The following is a 21,529-nucleotide window of genomic DNA, read 5'->3' on the forward strand; positions in this document are numbered from 1 at the left end:
GAGATGCCTTAAGCCGAAGTGATCCAGGAAGGATTAAAAAGAAGAGATGTTTAATGTACACCAGGCAAATGAAAATAAAAATAAAGCAGATGATATGATTTTAATATCGCACAAAACACAATTCAACCAAAAAATTATGAGGCAAAGATACTTATAATGCCAAAGGCCAGAATTCACAATGAAAATACAATGTATGTTAGTATCTAATTTTGAGGAGAATAAACAAATTTCACAAGGTGGAAACAATAAGAACCAGATAATAAATAGCCACACATTAATAATGGGACTGATGCATCTGTGTCAGTCCTTGGCAGGTCAGGTGCACGGAGATTATAAGGTTGTAGGAAATTTCTATATCATAATTGATAATGCATTATTTTATAGATATTCATAGTAATGTTTGTCTGCCAACAAGGAAGGCGTCTTATTTTCAAGTGCACATCAAATATCTATGAACAATGACCGTAAATGAATCCAGAAAAAAGCTCAATAAATTAAAAAAAGAACACAAAATCAACATTTTCTCACTATAATGCAATCAAAGTACAAATTTAAAAACCAAAAAGTTTCTTCCATCTAAATATTAAAATTCCATCTGTTAAGCAACTCTTGGTTTAAAGGTGTAAAACAAATATGAAATTGTAGAATTTCTTGAAAGTAATGCTGTTTCTAACATGACGTATCAGTGTCTCTGGAATACCCATAAACCAGTTTTTGAGGGGAAATTTATAGCACCAAATACCCACATCATACATTTTAAAAGGGAAAAAATAAATGAATATCTAACTAAAAAGCCAGACAAGGAACAGCAAAGTAAATCAGAAGAAATAAATTGATAGAAAAGCAGGTGATAATTTAGAAAACAGAAAATCAGTAGAACTAATAAATAAATTAAAACACTAGTTGTATTTTTTTTGTTGTTGGTTTGTTTGCTTTTTGAGACAGTGTCGCTCTGTCACCCAGGTTGGAGTTCTGTGGCACGATCTCAGCTCACTGCAACCTCCGCCTCCTGGGTTCAAGAGATTCTCTTGCCTCAGCCTCCCCAGTAGCTTGGATTTCAGGTGCCCGCCACCATGCCCAGCTAAGTTTTGTGTTTTTAGTAGAGATGGCGTTTCACCACGTTGGCCAGGCTGGTCTCAAACTCCTGACCTCAAGTGATCCACCTGCCTCGGCCTCCTAAAGTGCAGGGATTACAGGCATGAGCCACCATGCCTGGCCAAAACACTAGTATTTTAAAAACACAAGCAACAAAATAACTTAATCAGTGCATTTTTTTTTAATAGAGAAAGCTTAATCTATAATTAATAAGCAACGAGTAGGCAAAAGCATGGAGCAGAAGGATTTTGAAAATCATGAGACTGCTGCTCATAATTTGTGCAAATTAATATGAAAGCCTCGATACAAATAGTTGAGTCACAGAAATTTAGCTGATCAAACTGGCCCCCAAAGTAGAAACAAATTTAACAGGCCACTTTTCTTAGAAGAAATTGAGAACATTTTCTAAGAGCTCCTTGTGAAACAGTACCAGGCCCATATGCTTTCTCAGGGGATTTTACCAACCTCTTAAACATCAAATAGTCCCAAAGATACTTAACTGTTTTAAAGCGTGGAGAAAGAAGGAAGACATCAGGCTGCTTTTTGAAGTAACCATAACTGATAGAAAACTTGATGAAATTTCAGAAAGGAGTTATATTTCATTTATGAATATCAATTGAAAAGCTTAAGTAGAACACAGAATTAGTGCATTAACAATAATTTATCATGTCTAAGTGGGTTATGCATAGAATGCAAGGATGATTTACTATCAATAAATTCACTAATAATTCCTTCATAATATTAACTAGTATAAAAAGAGGACTCTTACAACCATGTTCCTGGATGCAGAAAGCTGTTTCAATAAAATTCTGGATTCATTTCTGCTGAAACACCCGGTAAAAGAGGAATCCATGAATGCCTCTTTCAAATGATAAAATGCTTATCTCAGCCCAAAAGCTGACATCTTACTGAGAAAACTTTAGAGGTATTCTATGGTTGGGAACAGAGCCAGAACGTTCATTAATTCCGCGACTATTTTACAGGGTATTGGAGATATTTCCCTATGAAATTAGACAGGACGACTTACCAGATATTACCACTGAAAAGAACAGTGAAAATTACGTTTATTCATAGGTAACAAGATTGCATATCTGGAAAACCCAAGAGAATTAGTGGCCCATATGAACAATAAAATAATTAAGTGAAAGATTAGTAGTGTTTAAATTAATATATGGAATTCAATGGTCTTTATAGGTACAAAAAAATAACCTCTGAAAAGTTATAGTGGAAGAGGACAACTCATTGAGAATCGCCTCAAAAAGGATAAACCATTCAGGTATTAACAAGATTTCTGCGAAACCTGCACTAAGAACATTTTGTTTTTTCCCCCAGAAGTGTAGACTTGGACAAACGCAAAATCGTAACTTGTTCTTGGATAGGAAGATTTAGTTTCATAAAGAAGGCAGTTCTCTGTAGGTAATTTGTAAATTTAACACTGCCCCAACAACAACAAAATTCCAGTAGGTTTTTCTGTAGCTGTACTGTTTGATTGTAAAGTTACTTGGGAGAATAAACAAGTAACAACGGTCAGAATACCCCTGAAAAAAAAGAACATTATGATAGGGAGAACTTGCCCTGTCAGCCATTAATTTATGTTGGAAAGCCTTTCAAATTAAAACCATGTGGAACTGGTGCACGAATACCAGTATTTCTTAGCTCCCGCCACGGAAGGTGCTTGGAAGCAGTGACATTCCAGCCATCACCCTTAGTACCCTCTTTGCAGCCTCTAAATGCCATTCCCCACTAATAGAAGCCAGAACTCCCTGGGTGGAGAGCTGGTTCCAGGTCTGTGGCAGAAGACTTACAAGATGAGCCAGGCACATCTTATGCCAAAGAGAAAAGAAGAAATCAAAGGGTAATGGAGTCATATAACAAGGCCACAGGCAACAGCCAATTCCCAAGGCCTTAAGGCTACTGCTGCCTTAGGCACGTACCACTGTCTGCTGGTTAGACCCGTGGGCAGCACCACACCAGTGCCGTATTCTGTTGGCCAACGGAGGGCTAGCTGAGCATCCAAAGAGTAATGACTGCGATTGACTTCAAACATTGTATATCTAAACCCTTATCATGTTTGATAATACTCCCCCAAAAAGCTATAGCTAAAAACAAAAACATAAAACAAAATGTCATTGGTCCCCATTTGGAAGTAACTAGGGCACCTGTCCCTTACTCAGAAGTGTGCCTTATAAAGGAAAGTAAACATTTGTCTGCCTTTCCTGTTCGGACTGTATTTTAAGTAAACCAAATACCCTACTTGGTAAAGGAAAGTTATTTCTTAGTGGATTGCAGACAAGTGGAATGGATCAATGGCAGGATTAGAAAATCACCCTCTTCAATCTCAGATGCAGTAATTGACTGAGGCAAATGTCATCAGTAGGTGAAATTATCAGATGAAGATCATGGCCCAAAGGAAGCTTTGAACATTTCGCTTAAGAACACATACAGATGGTCAATGCGTACAGGAAAAAAGGGCTCACCTCACCAATCATCAGGGAAACGCAAGTCAAAACCATCATGAGATACCACCTCACACCTGTTAGAATATCAGAAAGACAAGTGATGATGAGGATGTGGAGAGAGGGGAGCTCCTGCACGGCCGGTGGGAATGCAAAATGAGGCAGCCACGGCGGAAAATGTGTGTTGTTCCCTCAAAAAGCGAAAAGTAGAAACCACGTGATCCAGCAGTCTCAGGTATTTGTCCAAAAGAATTGCAATCAGTTTATGAAAGGGATACCTGTGCTTCCATAGCCGTGGCAGCACTCTTCACGATATCCACAGTGTGGAGGCGCCCTAAATGTCCGTCACAGAGGAGTGGATAAGGAAAATGGAGCGTGGACATGGAATCACATATTATCCCAAGGCCTTAAAAAGTTACTACTGCCTTAGGTATTTACCAGTGTCCACTGGTTAGACCAGTGGGCAGTATCACACCCATGCCCTGTTCTGCTATGTCTTTGGAAGATGATGTGCCAGAGAAAAGGGTGGGGTTTATTACTGTGTGTGCCATATTTATTTTGCCAGACCTTGATGGAGGTTGACAAGAGTTGGAGATTGTGCGTCAGCCTTGCAGCCTGATGAGATGGTGCCATTCGCCTCCCATGGCTTGTGTGGCGGGCGGCCAGGTGGCCCTGCATGCCACCATCAGGAATTCTCCAACAGAGCCTTTGCTTCTTGCTGTAAGGAGGCAAGGCTTCTGTCTTGGTGTGACTTTGTTTTAAATCTGGACTGTTTTCGGTCTTCTGAGAATAGTTTACTTTTTTGTAAACTAAAAATTCAGTATCTGAAGAAATGTTCAGAATACTTGGAAAATGTCATTTCTGGAATTATTTTCAAAAGCAAAATAAGTGAGCATAATAAGACAGTTGATTCCCCTGTGGAAAATGTCGCTACCATTGTCAAGTTTCAGGAGTGCAGAACTCACTTCTGTTTGTAATTCTTCATCCCCTTTCTTCTGTGGGGTTAATTTGGGTAAAGGGAAACGAAGGTCACATGTTAGGAACTCTGTGAAAGGAAAAATGAAAGAAACTTCATCCTCGCAGACGTGGCTCAGCAGAATTGCAAAACAGTTGTAATGAATCGGTGTAGTCCTGCTTCCAAAACACTTCGCTTCTTCAGTAGTACATTCAGTCCCTTACCAATTTTTGTAAAAACATTTTTGAGCAGTCAAGCATTTTTCCAGCACCCACAGATTTATGCCACATCCTCATCTTTTGCCTGAAAAATATTGCTTCCTTTTTTCTTGCTCCTTCTCTCAGGACTTCTTGATTTGGTTCTGGCATGAGATCTACCTACACAGGTTTTATTTCCAGCTCTGTTTGTTTTCTGAATATGTCTTAGCCTCAGCTGGTTTCTCTGTGGTAGCTGAAGTGCTTCATGACTCCAGTGAGTACCTCTAATTAAAATGTTTCTTTCACACATGGATTGTGGTTACATTGAATCATTTGCAGAGCTGTTCATTACCATCACTCTATGGCTTATTGTCCTTCTGTATTTTTTGACACTGTGTAGGATCACAGCATAAGAAACCTGTGTATCTACTAAAATATTTCTGATATTTGGGCTTCCAGTTGCTGTGTCACATGTAAAGTTGTCATGATCAGAAAATTCATGTACCCCAAGATTCCCTGGACCAAAAGATGTTTCATTTAATTCCATTCTCACTGAGGAAACAAAAGACCTTTCCTTGATAAGTTTTACCTCGCCTCTTGCCACTACATTATGTCATCCTATGTGTGTTTTGAGGTTTCATGCAAATGGAAGCCAGCTGATCTCAGGAAGCGCTTTTCAAGAGGTGAGTGGCCTTGGAAGGCTGCCTGCCCTCAGCCTGGCTTCCTTGTATATGGAACTGGGACAATAAAAGTGTTTTCTTCATAGTGCTGCCGAGAGGGTTACACAAGAAAATTTATATAAAATTCTTATCAGAGTGCCTGACAAAAAGTCAGTGTCCAGTAAGTACTTGCTGCTGTTAACCTCTGTATTTTATCATTGGAAATAATGGATGGAAAAGAGATTCAGTCATTATAATTTCCCTTATTTGTTTAATCTAAACAGCAGACAGGAGTTCTGAAGAAATTCGGAAACTCTTTGATATTAAATCAGTCCTGAATTAAAAATAGCAAAATAAGCAAAGATGGTTTTGGAAGCACCTGTGAGATTAGAGGGAATTTGAGGATGCCCTGAGCCGTGTGTGAATGGGAGTTGTCTTTGGCAGCCCAGTGAAATAAACAGCAAAAGCTTAGAAAAATCAGCTTGGAATCTCAGCACTGAGGCTCCGCGGCTGTCCTGGTAAAGTGCTCTCTACCTGTCATGGTTTCTTCCATAAAAAATGGAGATTGTGATAAAATAGGGATGCACCTTGGTCCATTTTTGTAAATGGTTTATGTAACAGTTGTGTTTTGTAAATAGTGACACACTGTGTAAATGTTACCACCTCACCCAGTGGTTCCCAAAGTGGGGTACCCTGGACCCGCAGCATCAGCCTGACCTGGGAACGTGTTAGGAGTGTGCATTCCCAGGCCCCATGCAACCCCTTACAGCAGCAACTGCACAGGAATACTTTTCAAATAAAGATGTGCTTGTGGCAGAAGAAAATAAAGCATAGACATTTTATTTCTCCACTTTCCTTCAAAATTCAGCTGACTCTTGAACAACATGGATTTGAAATGCATGGGTCCACTTATACATGATTTTTTTTTTCAACAAATATATTAACATTTTTGGAGATTTTCAACACTTTGAAAAAACTCATAGATGAACCACATAGCCTAAAAGTCTAAAAAAATTTAAAAGATATGTCATGAATGCATAAAATGTATGTAGCTATTAGTCTGTTTTATCCTTGACTATCATAAGATTTACATCTTTTTAAAAAGTTCCAATTTATTAGAATGTATGCACATTCTCAGTCAAGAGAAATATAAACAAGTGCAGAAATGCAGTATGAAATCATCACTTCATAAACTCGACTGTCGTCCATCCAGCACTACTGTCCTCATTTCATCGCCTTGCTGTTGCTGCTGCGGTGAGCTCAGGAGTTACAAGTATCCCTTAAAACTCTGTGTGATGCTCATCGCCTCTGTGTGATCTGTTTGTCTCTCCAGTAAATTGTGTGTTGCAGTGAAAGGTGGTCTCTTACGGCTCTTCTGTATTTTTCATTGTGTTTAATGCAATACCATAAACCTTGAATTACACCATGGGGCCCATAGGAAGTGCCCCTAGAGATGCTGAACCTTCTCCCAAGAAGCAGGGAAAGCCACAACTTTACAGAAAAAGCTGAATTGCTTGGTATGTACGTAGACTGGCAGGCGGCTGCCATTTCAAGATAAATGAATCCAGTATAAGAAATAATATAAAAAAAGAAAAGGAAACTCGTGGAGACATGGCTGCAGCTGTGCCAGCAGGCATGAAAACCTTGCACGTTTTGTTAAATCCTTTTATATTTCATATTGCAAATGCAGCTTTTCTGTGGGCGCAGGATTGCTATGAGAAAGCCATACCTATAGACTCTAATATGATTCAAGAAAAAGTGAAGTCATTATCTGAAAAAGCAAAGGGGAGGTGAAGGATGACTTGATAATTTTAGAAAGAGGTTTGGCTTAAAAAGTTCAAGATAGGGCCGGGCATGGTGGCTCACGCCTGTAATCGCAGTACTTTGGGAAGCTGAGGTGGGCGGATCACCTGAGGTTGGGAGTTTGAGACCAGCCTGACCCACATGGAGAAACCCCATCTCTACTAAAAATACAAAATTAGCCGCATTTGGTGGTGCATGCCTCTAATCCCAGCTACTTGGGAAGACTGAGGCAGGAGAATCACTTGAACCTGGGAAGTGGAGGTTGCGGTGAGCCAAGATTGCGCCATCGCACTCCAGCCTGGACAAGAGCAAAACTCTGTCTCAAAAAAAAAGAGTTCAAGATAACAGGAGAAGCAGCTTCTGACCAAGAGGCAGCAGCTGAGTTCCCAGATGCCATTAAGGAAATCATTGAGGGCCGGGCACAATGGCTCACACCTGTAATCCCAGCACTTTGGGAGGCCAAGGTGGGAGGATCACCTGAGGTCAGGAGTTCAAGACCAGCCTGGCTAAGATGGTGAAACCCTGTCTCTACTAAAAATACAAAAATTAGCCGGGTGTGGTGCTGGCACCTGTAATCCCAACTACTTGAGAGACTGAGGCGGGAGAATCACTTGAGCACAGGAGGTGGAGGTTGTAGTGAGCTGAGATTGTGCCACTGCACTCCAGCCTGGGCAACAGAGCAAGACGCCATCTTAAAAAAAAAAAAAAAAGAAAAGAAAATCCTTGAGGAGAAAGGATATCTGCCTGAACAGGTTTTTAGTGCAGACATAAGTGCCCTATTCTTAGGGAAAAACATGCTACAAAAGACATTTATTGGTAAGGAAGAGAAGGAACACCAGACTTAAGGCAGGAAGGGATAGGTCAACTCTACTGGTTTGTGCAAATGCAGCTGAGCTTGTGATCGGGACTGCCCTTATCCATAAAACTGAGCCTTGAAGGGAAAAAAACACCACCTGCCAATCTTTTCATTGTTCACCAAGAAAGCAGGACAGTGAGAACCTTTTCCTGCATTATTGGTTCCATTGTTACTTTGTCCCTGAAGTCAGGAAGCGACTGCCTTTTTTTTTTTTTTTTCCTGAGACAGAGTCTAGCTGTGTTGCCAGGCTGGAGTGCAGTGGTGCAGTCTTGGCTCACTGCAACCACTGCCTCCTGGGTTCAAGCAGTTCTCCTGCCTCAGCCTCCCTAGTAACTGTGATTATAGGCATGTGCCACCACGCCCAGCTGACTTTTGTATTTTTAGCAGAGATGGGGTTTCACCATGTTGGCAAGGATGGCCTCAATCTCCTGACCTCATGATCTGCCCACCTTGGTCTCCCAAAGTGCTGGGATTGCAGGCATGAGCCACCGCGCTTGGCCACGACTGCCTTTTAAAGTTCTTTTGATATTGGACAATGCCCCTGGCCACCCAGAACCCAATGAGTTTAACACCAAAGGCATCAAAGTGGTCCTGCCCCCAAACAACTTCTCTAATCCAGACTCCAGATCAGAGGGTCATTACAAATGGAACCCTATGGAAAGCATTGTCAATGCTGTGGAAGAGAACTCTGATGGAGAGAACATCATGAAAACCTGGAAAGATTACACCATTGAAGAGGCCATTACTGTTATAGGAAAAGCCATGCAGGCCATCAACCCTGAAACAATTCCCACTGGAGAGAACTGTCCAGAGTTGTGCATGACCTCACAGGATTTATGACAGGGCCAATCAAGGAAATCATGAAAGAGATCGTGGATATGGCAAAAAAGGTTTCAAGCTATGGATCTTGGAGAAATTCAAGAGCTAACAGACACCACACCAGAGGAATTAAGAGAAGACCACTTGATGGAGATGAGTGCTTCAAACCAATGCTGGACAATGAGTAAGAAGACATGGAAGAAGCAGTGCCAAGAAACAAATTGATATTAGACATAATCTGGAAGAAGGGTTCTGATGACTCAATGCTTTTTGATGTCTTTCACGACATGGATCCTTCTATGATACAGGCAGTGAAATGAAAGCAAATGGTAGGAGGATTGGTACCATATAGAAAATGTGAGAAAGCAAAAATGTCAGGCAGAAATTACGACATATTTCTCTAAAGTTACACCAAGTGAGCCTGCCTCTGCTGCCTCCCCTTCCACCTCCTCCACCTCTTCTGCCTCGGCCACCGCTGAGACAGCAAAACCAACCCCTGCTACTCCTCCTTCCCACTCAACATGAAGACAATGAGGATGAAGACCTCTATGATGCCACTCAGTGAATAATGAGTATATTTTCTCTTCCTTATAATTTTTTAAATATCATTTTTTCTTTAGCTTACTGTATTGTAAGAATAAAGTATTAATACGCATAGCATATAAAATATATGGTAATTGATTGTTTATGTTATTGGTAAGACTTCTGGTCAACAGTAGGTTATCAGTAAAGCTTTTGGAGAGTCAAAAGCTTCGTGTGGATTTTTGACTGTGTGGAGGGCCAGCACCCCTAGCCACCACATTGCTCAAAGGTCAACTGTATATCAGACATTTATTTGTAGACTTTACTTCAAAACCTGCTTAGTCATTGACAGAATCATTGGGAAGGCCTAAATCTGAAGGACTCATTCTTACATTAAAATAGTTCTTTTTTGGTGATTATTTCATTTGCTGAGCAGAAGCTCTTTAGTTTGATGCAGTCCCATTTATTTATTTTGTTTTGTAGCCTGAGCTTTTGTTCTGATGTTCAAAATATTATTGCCAAGGTCAATATTGAGGTGCTTTTCCACTATGTTCTCTTCTAGGAGTTTCATGGTTTTAGGTCTTTTATCCATTTTGAGTTGATTTTTGTGTATGGTAAAATAAAGGTCCAATTTCATTCTTTTGTGTGCAGAAATCCAGTTTTACTAACACCATTTATTAAAGAGGTTAACATTTATTAAAGAGATTATCCTTTCCTCATTGTGTCCTCTTGATGGCCTTATTGAAAATTAGTTGTCCATATACATTTAGATTTATTTCTGAGCTCTATACTCTAATTGGTCTGTGTTTTTGTTTTTCTGGCAGTACCACATTGTTTTAGTTACTGTAGCTTTGTAATATAATCTTAAATCAAGTGTGATGCCTCCAACTTTATTTTTCTTAAATGAAAAAGCAACCTATGGACTGGGAAACATTATTTGCAAACCACATGTCTGATAAGGGTTTAATATCCAAAATTTATAAAGAACTCTTGCAACTCAATAGCAGAAAAACAAATGACCTGATTGAAAAATGAGTAAAGGACCTGGATAGACATTTCTCCAAAGACAACATAAAAATGGCCAAAAATCTATATGAAAAGGTGCTCCACATTGCTAATCATAAGAGAAATGCAAATTAAAACCACTGAGCTAGCACCTCATACCTGTAAGGATGGCTATTATCAAAAAGACAAGAGATAGCAAATGTTGGTGAGGGTGTGGAAAAAGGGAACCCTGCGCACTCTTGGTGGGAATGTAGGTTGGTGCAGCCATCTGGAAAACAGTATAGAAACGGTGACTATAGAACTACAGTATGACCCAGCCGTCCTCCTTCCAGTGTATGCTCAAAGGAGAGGCACAGCACCATGGAAAGTCATCTGCCCTCCCATGTTCACTGAGCATTAGTCACAACAGCCAAGCTATAGAAACAACCTGAAAGCTCATCAATGAACACAAATTAATTTAAAAAAAGATATAGGAGTGTGTGCATATGTCTGTACACACGTACACACAATGGTATAGCCTGCCATTTGCCACAGTGTGGATGGACATGGAGGACATTATGCTAAGTGAAATAAACCAGACACAAAAAGAAAAAGAGTGCAGGATCTTACTTCTGTGTGAAATCCATATCTTAACAAGAGCTCAGAGACACCAAGAGAGATGATGGAAGTGTGGCTGACAGGGTAGACATAGGTGGGGACGGGGAGGAAATGGGGAGATGTGGGTCAAAGGATACGAAACAGCAGCTGCTACGATGAAGAAGTGCAGGTATGTAATGTGCAACATGAGTGCTCGAGTTAATAAAACCACGGAGTGTTAGGGGTTTTCCTGAGCTACATAGATTTTAGCTGTTCTTGTTACAAATACAAGTAGTGATGCGAGATGATAGATACGAGAGTCCGCCTCTCTACAGTTACCAGTACTATTATCTTCCTATCTGTAGGTAGGGATCCCATAAAGTCATGTTGCGAACTTCAAATATACACAATACGCTTAATTTTTTAAAAAACAGTAGGGTTTTGCGGGAAAAGGAATCACCGTTGACACCTGCTGCTGCAATGTGACGTTGCTGTTTTTCAGAAAATATTTGTTGATACGCTTTGTTACTTAATGATTATCTCATCTCTCAATTCCATCAGAATGGTATCTGATAACAGATTTTGTCTCTAAAATAAACTATTGATGGCAGTTCTGGATACATATATCCAGAATTGTGTCACACACAGTTGGAGAGGAACTTATTTATCAACAGCTATAAAAAATCTAACTATTTGAATTGCTCAAATTCTAAGCTGATGAGTAGGAAACACAGTATAGCATATGCACCTATTTCAGGTTTATGGGGGAGGATACAATAGAGCATTTTTTTTTTTTCGTTCAGTTTGGAACTTCCAGGTAAGGTTGCATTACAGAATCTATACTCCTTCCTTAAAATTAGTCATCAAACATGAGCATATATTTAAAACTGTTCACAGGGTACTATGGAGGCTTTTGATAGTAAATAGAAGGTATGACATAAGTTCAGTAAGATGTAAACAATCTACAAGAGAGAAGGGGAAAAGATGCCTGTTTTATACAGTTAGTTCCCAGCTTGGATGATGTTTTGTCAGGCATCTCGGTTGTTGCTGTTGTATTTGATCAACTGCACTAATCTATAGACAGTCCCTGTGCCCTGCATAGCATACAGCTGATTCCTCACTCTGAGTTAACATGGCACACCTGCTCATCTTGTCTTGTAGGCTTACGTGTATGAAATGGGCTCGAGCACGTTTTCTCACCGGCTGGCTGGGCACACAGACACCGTCACTGGAGTGGCCTTCAACCCATCCACGCCCCAGGTACAGTCTTGCTGAGTGGGTGGGGCACCTCTGCTGCATACAGGTCTTACGTTATTTTTTTGTATCTTTATGACTTTATTTTGGTGAAATCTTAAAATATTTAAGGTTACATGCCAGTGTTCACTGAGTACAGGGAGAACTTAGGAAATACACTTTTATTGGAGAGAGAGAGAGAAATAAACCTTTATTGTGGGAAAATGCATCTGGAAAAGTTTCTTTTATAATGAAGGTGTTTGCCACTCAGCACTCGTGCATGTTTAATTGAATGAAACGGGAATGTATGGGAAGACCCGTGGACAAATACGGTTACATGGGGCACTAACATGAACACCAGTGCCAGCCAGAAAGCAAGCAGCAGAGCAAGTAAAGAACAGGATTTTGAAAATTCTTATGGAAAAAAGTCCACAGCATTTCCAGAAACTTTTTTAATTAGAAGAAAATATGAAAATAACCATTGCAAATCAATTGTATATAAAAATGAATGGTCTTCTATTAAAATGTAGAGGGAGATTTTTTGCAAAGGATTAAAAATATTAGGTATTGGCCAGGCGCAGTGGCTCACAACTGTAATCCCAGCACTTTAGGAGGCCAAGGCGGGTGGATCACCTGAGGTCAGGAGTTCAAGACCAGCCTGGCCAACATGGCAAAACCCCGTCTCTACTAAAAAATACAAAAATGAGCCGGCCATGGTGGTGGGTACCTATAACCCCAGCTATTCAGGAGGCTGAGGTAGGAGAATCGCTTGAACCCGGGAGGCGGAGGTTGCAGTGAGTCGAGATCATGCCACTGCACTCCAGCCTGGGCAACAAAATGAGACTCTGTCTCAAAAAAATAAAATAAAATAAAATAAATATCAGGTATTAAACTCCAGTGTTTGGGAATAATTTCATTTTGTCTCTTTAAGATTGAGGCTTTGATTCAGAGAACAGCGTCATTGTGTGACTGTGCTCTGGCCTAGCGCGTGTGATCAGGCGGAACGGCACTCCACACGTGTCTTGTGACCCTGCTCTTCTCCACTAAACAACATATCGCTGTAGTTCAGGGCAGGTTGCTGTGCCTGGCACTCGTGCGACTGCTGCTGTATATTGAATCATAGTGAATATTGAAAATGAGTAAGTGCATCTTGTGCTGTCATGGACCAGAGCTTCCATCAGCATCACCGCTGAATTCCATCCTTGGCCCTGATTTTTCTTTTCAGTCTGCTCCAGATGGAAATTTGAATTTATGCCTTCCTTCCCTATTACAAACCATACTGAGCCGTACATCTTCATGATGCGTCATTCTTCCCATGATGAGACTGTGCCATGCGCACTGTAAAGGACCTGCGTTTCTTGATAATATTGGTGCCATCTCCTATTCTGCACTTTTAAATCATATTGTTTTGAGTTGTTGTGTTCTTTCATAATCCTTTGAACGGCATTTGGGCAGCGAGATGGAGGGGTGGTCAGGAAAGAAAGAAAGATGAAAAGTGCCAAAGCTAGACCCAGCAGGGTGGCAGCGGGGAGAGGGGGAGTGATTTATGGGGGAGTCAGATGTTAGCTGTCTTGACACTTGAGTATTTGGCATCAAAATGTCTTTCAGCCTGACTGAATTTTTTTGAATAGTTGAACATTTTCAGTGAGAAAAAGGTTGGGTAGGTCTCTATTGCCCTTGAGATTAATGAATTAAAGAAACAAATAGGGGCGGGGCGCGGTGGCTCACGCCTGTAATCCCAGCACTTTGGGAGGCCGAGGCGGGCGGATCACGAGGTCAGGAGATCGAGACCATCCTGGCTAACACGGTGGAACCCCGTCTCTACTAAAAAATAGAAAATCTTAGCCGACCGAGGTGGCGGGCGCCTGTAGTCCCAGCTACTCGGGAGGTTGAGGCAGGAGAATGGCGTGAACCCGGGAGGTGGAGCTTGCAGTGAGCCGAGATCGTGCCACTGCACTCCAGCCTGGGCAACAGAGCAAGACTCTGTCTCAAAAGCAAAAAAAAAAGAAACAAATATGGTGTAAATATAGTTATAAAAAATAAAGAGGAAAAAGCAACAAGTGGTAGTTGTCATGAACCTTCGTGATGAAGGGCCACTAAAGAACAGGCACAAGAAGCCAGCTATGCATATGTATACATCATACTGATTCATTAAGTGTAATGATTATCATATACTGAATTATAATATATAATATATAATTCACTAAGTTCATTATACTTACTCATATACTTACATGAGTAAGTATAATGTATACATGTTGTTGTATACATTACAACATGTTGTTGGTTCCTTATTTTTAAAAATTTCCTTTCTTTACTGATATTAGTCCACTTTCTTCCACATATGTCACCTCACTACCGTTCCTCTGTTTCCCACACTGTAAATCAAACAACTGGAAGTCGTTTTTATTTTTATACGTTGTATTACAATAATTACTTATCATGACTACAGTAACTTTTAAAATATGTTTTCTCAGGATTGGACAATATTGGTAATTATTGAATAGACAGTTAACCACATAAAATTAAGTAAAATTAAGATTTGAAAATAACAACAGGCAGGAAAAGTTTTTGTTAGAAGTAAACATGATAAAGAAGCACTAGGGATGGTGGAACAGGACATCAAAAATCTTCTCCTTCACAAAGGCAATGAAAACAGTCACAGAAATTGTCAAAACCAGCTTTCTTAGAACTCTGAAAGTTAACCAGAGGCTCCCAACAATCCAAAGAGCGTGTATGCAAGAAAAATCCAAGTCTCAGTAAGACAGCAACCTTTGAAGCCTATCCTGCATAATTTAATAAGAAAGGAGAGCTTCACTTTAAATTGAATACCATCAGCTGGCAAATGAAGTTCTTGTGTGAAGCACAGGTAAAGTTGGAGGTCGTATTTATTTAATACGCGATTCCATTTAGCAGTATATGAGGGCACTGCTGTTTTGAAGGAAAGATTGATAGGACTCTCCTAAGCATGGTTTATTTTGTTTATGATATAAAAACATACACACAAGGAAAACATGGGAACAAGTGTGGTCAAATACTGGAAGTCTGTGCCACAAACACCAACAGCATTTCCCCTGTCTAACAGTTGGATCTGGTAATGAGAGAATGCTGGAGCTGTGAAAACTGGGGAGTGAAATTGGTGACAGCACAGCTCACACTTGGGGGATTGCTACTTTCTTTTTTTTCTTTTTTTTTTTGTGAGACGGAGTCTCGCTCTGTCGCCCAGACTGGAGTGCAGTGGCGCAGTCTCGGCTTACTGCAAGCTCTGCCTCCCGGGTTCATGCCATTCTCATGCCTCAGCCTCCCGAGTAGCTGGGACTACAGGGGCCTGCCACCGCGCCCGGCTAATTTTTTGTATTTTTAGTAGAGACGGGGTTTGACTGTGTTAGCCAGGATGGTCTCCATCTCCTGACCTCGTGATCCGCCCTCCTCGGCCTCCCAAAATGCTGGGATTATAGGCGTGAGCCACCGCGCCTGGCCTACTTTCTGTAGTAACTATGATCAGCTGGTCAGAATTTTACAGGCTAGATCCAGACCTGATGCAGGAAATTCCCAAACTGGGGCTTAGCCCAGCAGGGTTCTTGGCTTTGCTCAGGAAAGAATTCGAGGGTGAGGTGGTGGTGACAGAGCAAAGTGTGCAGCAAAATGGTAGCTGCAACGCCAGCAGGGCCACCGCACAGGCAGAGTGGCCCAGAGCAGCACGCGTTGGTCGCTGGTGAGCATAGTTACACCCACTCTTAATTATATGCTAAATAAGGGGCAGGCTATTCATGAGCTTTCTGGAAAACGGGTGGGAGTTCCGGAACCATATAAGGTCACTTCTGGGTTGTTTCCACGCATTTGTAAACCGTCATGGTGCCAGTGGGAGTGTCTTATGCAGATGAATTATAATCAGTACATAATGAGTAATGAGAGCAACCAGAGATGGCTTCAGCACTATCTTGGCCCTAGCTGGTTTGGGCCAGTTCCTGTGCTACATCCTGTTTTGATCAGAAGGGTCATGACCCAGGCTCTGGAAACAAGCCCTGCTGACCCCTGCCTCAGACCCCCTAATTTCTAATTTCTGATGGGTACTTGGTAATGTTCTGTCTCACTCTCTATAAATTTAACTTAAAACATGTATCTTACGATAAACACATTTTTAGCTCCACAGTCATTACTGCTACTTTGAAACGGGCTGTTTTGACAAACAGGTTTAAGGCTCTCTATTCTGCCTCCACATTACAGCCTCATCAAATGATCAGACCTTTCATCTATGACTTAAGCACGTTTTTCTTGATAAAATGCAAAGCTGGTCATTGCATGATGACATCTGACACCAGGAGTAAGCAGGTTTTGGGAATGGCCAGTTCACTATTGACTTGTTACCTGGTGGAAAAATGTCATAGAAGCATGTCTGGTACCACTGACACCCAGACTGTGATGGTCTTTGCAATCAGTAGGAGAAACTAATGGAAATCAGCTCAGCCAGGTGGCAGACTCTGGCTGCTGCCGCGTACCTAGGGTGCTGGTGAGAGACCTTTCATTAGGAACCTGGAGCAAGATGATATCTACGGAAGCTCCCACACTTAGTCCTTCATAACACAGGTGTCTATCAGGCTGTTGATGTCTTGTTCTCCCTGAGTCTCTCAGATACGGAATGGTCATTAATAGCATTTGTCCTGTGTATTTTACAAGGTTGCTTGGGAACAAATGATGCTGTGTAAAATAATAACCAAAGCTGCTGTTGAGTGTCCCCCAAGAGCGAGGAGCTGTGTGAGGGTCTTTCCTCATGTTATCCAGTTCTTGCCGGCAGCTTTGTTTCAGATGTTAGCGCAGCTGTGTCTCAGATAACAGTGTGGGGATCCAGACAGATCAGTTTATATGCAGTTGAGCGTTTGCACCAGCATCCAGACGGCTTCCAAGCCCACGCACTTATGCCCCACTGTGAGCTTCTATGTAGGAAATCTGTTAAGTGCTGCACATATTTGTAATAAGATAAAATACATTGCTTCTGCCATTTGTATTTAAATATTTATTTTAAAGTTCTTTTTGAAATTGGAAAAAAAAAAACCCAATCTAGATAGACTTGCCATTCATCCAAAACCTAGGCCGTGTTTGCAAGTCCTTCCGCGCTGAGACAACATTCTGGCCTCTCACATTCATAAGAGGACTTTCTGGAAGGTAAGCCCGTGCCACTGTTTTTATATCCCAAATGGCAGCCCACATCGTCGCTATGGATAAGCAGGTCAACTCTGTGCTGACCTCTCACCGCGTGGGCGCCGTTATTCCGGGACCATGTCACGGTTTCACAGTTGGAGAGCACCTTCCAGCTTGAAATCTCAGAAGAGTCCGCGTTTCCCCACTAAGCATGCTCCAGGGTCAGCATTGCGGAGCCTCCCAGTAGGAGGATAAAACACGTTAGAGAAACGCGTTTCCAGAGAAGGGGAATCAATAGGTGAGAGATGGATGGGGGGAGAGAGAGAGAGACAGAGAGATGGTTGGAATTTTTTATGTGAATTGGCTCACGCAGTTGGGGCGGCTGGGAAGTCCCACGAGCTGCTGTCTGCAAGCTGGAGTCCAGGAAAGCTGGTGGTTTTTTCCAGTCTGAGTGCAAAGGCTTGAGAATGGGGGAAGAGTTGGGGGGTACTGGTGTTAAGTCCCTGCCCGAGGGCAGGAGACCAGTGTCCCAGCTGCGAACAGGCAGAAATGCAAATCGTTTAACAGCTGCTGCGGCCAATGCCTTTGAGCGACGCTTGGACGCTTCCCGTCGCCGCAGTAACGAGTCACAGCGTGGGCCGCGGAGGAAAAGGCCGATTTCCCGACTGCTGTTCCGTGGTCGGGAGGCCCCGGGGCTCACGGGCTTAGCTCCCCGGCAGGGCGGCTCCGGGAGAACCCGGTGCTCGGCCTTTTCCGGCCTCCGGAGGCGCCGCCGTCCTGGCTCGGGGCGGGCTCCATCTTCCGGGCCGGGATCCCGTCGCTCCCTCCGCCCGTCTCCCCGCCCGTCCTCCACGTGTGGCCGCTTTGTCCTTGTCCCGCCCCTGTGATGACACCTGCGACATCCACCACCGTCCCCCGTCCGGAGGCCGCCGACGCAGCCACACCCGCCAAGTCCTCTGTCCCTGTGGGCGACTCTGGCCGCCCGTTCGCGGGTGCCCGGACCGTGGTGTGGACATGGGGGGCGCCATTCCTGGCTCGGCGCGGACGCCCCCGCCTCTGCGCGGCCCTGCCCGGACCCCGCTCCCAGCCGCCACCTCCGCGTCCCATTCCCACTTTCTCAGGTCGCCCCTGGTGTCCTCCCAGCAACCACCGGCAGGAAGTCACTATGGGCGCAGGGCTCTCGTCTGCTCGTCACCACTGGCATCCCTCTTGTGGCCCACGTAGCTCTTTTTTTTCTTTTTTTTGGAACATATTTGAGAGGATCCTTCTTCCTTACTACCAATTAAGCCACTTTACATTCACATAAAATACATAACCGTATGATTCACGAGTTTATAGTTACTTAACTGTGATTTTCGTAATTCTCTCTGTGCTAATTATAAACACACCTTTGAGGAAAGCTGCCATCTTTCTTTGTTTCCTCTACTAGAAAGTACCCTGCAGAGTACTTGGTACATTTTGAAAGATCCTTGAGTTCTAGTCTTGAAAAATAATTTCTTTCCTTTTCCTTTTCTTTTTTGGTTTTTTTTGAGACACGGTTTCACTCTTGCCCAGGCTAGAGTGCAATGGTGCAATCACAGTTCACTGCAGCCTCGAACTCCTGGGTTCAAGCAATCCTCCCGCCTCAACCTCCTAAGTAGCTGATACTACAGGCATACACCACCCCACCCGGCTCATGTTTTAATTTTCATTTTTAATAGAGATGGAGGTCTCCCTATTTTGCCCAGTCTGGTCTCAAACTCCTGCCCTCAAGCAATCCTCCCACCTTAGCCTCCCAAAGTGCTGGGGACTACAGGTGTATGCCACGGGCCTGGCCTGAAAAAATAATTTATTTTATGGTAATCTTCATCTTTTGAGTTTTGTTACATGACAGAATTTTCCAAATACCAAAGGCTTTCCCTAACACTCATGGAAGGTCATCCAGTTCTGTCCAGCATCCCCTTCATCTTGGAGCATGGCCGACGGGTGAAGTCCCACCAGACCTGCTGGCCCCTGTGGGGCAAGGTGGAGGCTGGCCAACATCTCATACCCCATGGTCACGCCCACCATGAGGCCCAGCCCAGCCCAGCACAGTGGAGAGTGAGTCCCCTGAGGGTGGGTGGACACAGAGAATAAATATTTCCAAACATGAACACACTTTACCACGTTTCATTTTGTAATGTTGTTGAATTTTAGGGGTGGTGTTAATCTGGTGCTAATTGTCTCTGTCTATAGAAGTATCTAAAGCAGGCCCGTTGCTCAAAAACTTTGCAGTGCACAGTTTTTCCAGTATGGTTATCAGATAGGTCTCTGAAACAGCAGTGCTTCCTCAGGAACACATGGCAGATAGGCTTAGAAGCCTTCATGTTGCAGTAAAACATTTATTTGATTTTAAGGTACATGTTATCCCTTCACTAACATTTGTGAAATTGTTGAACCTGGAAATATTCATCCTTCCTTTTTAAAGTAGCATGTTCTTTCTCTGTTTTATTAAATCCCTGGTGCAACCTACACATAATGTTGTGTAAAATCATGCCCACAAAATGAAGCATGTGACTCAAGCTTTTGTTTTAAGAAAATCTATTAGATGGTGCATCAAAATAATGATTTGCAATTTTTATTGTAGGAAAATACCCCTCTAAGTTCCAGCGCCGGCGTATTAACATGTAAAGTGCGTGTGTTGGCCTAGAGAGCGGGCTGCGTATTGATTAGAGTAGGATGTTAGGTCACACAGGGCAGCCCTCCCACCAGACAGGAAATACAGGCCACCTGCCTTCAACAGCTCAGGGTCAGTGTTGGGGAGTGATAACACCAACCTCCCAGTAGGAGGATAAAACACATGTTACAGAAACACGTTTCCAGAGAAACGGAATCAATAGGTGATGGTGGATGGAGAGAAAGGATGGATGGATGGATGGATGGATGGATGGATGGATGGATGGATGGAGAGAGGGAGGGAGGAAGGAAGGGATGGATAGAGAGGGAGAGGGATGGATGGATGGATGGATAGGGAGAGGGATGGATGGATGGATAGGGAGAGGGATAGATGGAGAGGGATGGATGGATGGACAGAGACAGGGATGGATGGATGGATGGATAGAAGGATGGATGGATGGATAGAGAGGGAGAGGGATGGATGAATGGATGGATGGATGGACGGATGGATGGATAGAGAGAAGGAGGGAGGGAGGGAGGAAGGAAGGGATGGATAGAGAGGGAGAGGGATGGATGGATGGATAGGGAGAGGGAGGGAGGGATGGATGGATGGATGGATGGATAGAGAGGGAGAGGGATGGATGGGTGGGTGGATGGATGGATAGGGAGAGGGATGGATGGATGGAGAGGGATGGATGGATGGAGGGATGGATGGATGGATGGATGGATGGAGAGGGAGAGGGATGCATGGATGGATGGATGGAGAGGGAGAGGATGGATGGATGGATGGATGGATGGATGGATGGAGAGGGAGAGAGATGGATGGATGGATGGATGGATGGAATTTTTTATGTGAATTGGCTCATGCAATTGTGGAGACTGAGAAGATTTGCTGTCTGCAAGCTGGAGCCCCAGGATAGCTGGTGGTGGTGTTCCCGCCTGAGTCCAAAGGCCTGAGAATGGGGCAAGAGTGGGGGGGTACTGGTGTAAGTCCCAGCCCAAGGGCAAGAGAAGACTAGTGTCCCAGCTCAAACAGGCAGGTAGAAGGACAAATAGCAGGGTGAAGCCACTCTCCTCCACCTTTCTGTCCCATTCAGGCCCTCGGTGGATTGCACGATGCCCACCCATGCTCCCTGCTTCCTCCCTCTCATCTCATGCTTTTGGGTGACTTCCCTGATCTGAATACACACTTGCAGAGATAAGCTATTGTCCTTCTAGCTCTCCTTTCCTGAAGGTGTGGCTGACCTGGCCCCTCCACAGTGGCGCCTGTGGTGTCGGGATGGAGGGTGAGAGCACTGGGCTGTGAGAAAGGGTTGGGGACAGGGCGCCGGCCCCCACCATGCAGTCGCCGAGTGCTGGAAGCTGGCCCACCCTCTCCATGATTTCAGGCTCATGAATGCACATCGTGAAGATCTGGAACAGTAGGATGAACTTCCCACCTCTCGCTGGGACAAAGGCTGCACTTTCTGGGAACCCGGCTTTCGAGTGTGTGATCTGGGGCAGGTGTGGCACTCACCCATCTTGTTTCAGGGAACTCACGTCACTTTTGAAAAGCAGGAGACAGATTCCATGACTTGTTT

The 21,529-nt window shown here is 43.3% G+C and overlaps 1 protein-coding gene across 3 annotated transcripts in view; it reads left to right on the forward strand.

Moving 5' to 3' along the window:
* WDR27 (WD repeat domain 27) overlaps window positions 1-21,529 on the forward strand; it is a 244,945-nt gene that overhangs the window by 94,746 nt on the left and 128,670 nt on the right. For 2 of the 3 annotated variants that reach the window (XM_033234187.1, XM_033234186.1), the window contains exon 24: window positions 12,105-12,203. In XM_033234187.1, the coding sequence (XP_033090078.1) occupies window positions 12,105-12,203 (99 nt within the window). Of the gene's footprint in view, window positions 1-12,104; window positions 12,204-21,529 lie in introns of those variants that run through there. The other variant, XR_004442681.1, reaches the window with a different exon arrangement.

The sequence above is a fragment of the Trachypithecus francoisi genome, unplaced genomic scaffold, assembly GCF_009764315.1.
Source record: "Trachypithecus francoisi isolate TF-2019V2 unplaced genomic scaffold, Tfra_2.0 Lachesis_group15, whole genome shotgun sequence".
NCBI lineage: Eukaryota > Metazoa > Chordata > Mammalia > Primates > Cercopithecidae > Trachypithecus > Trachypithecus francoisi.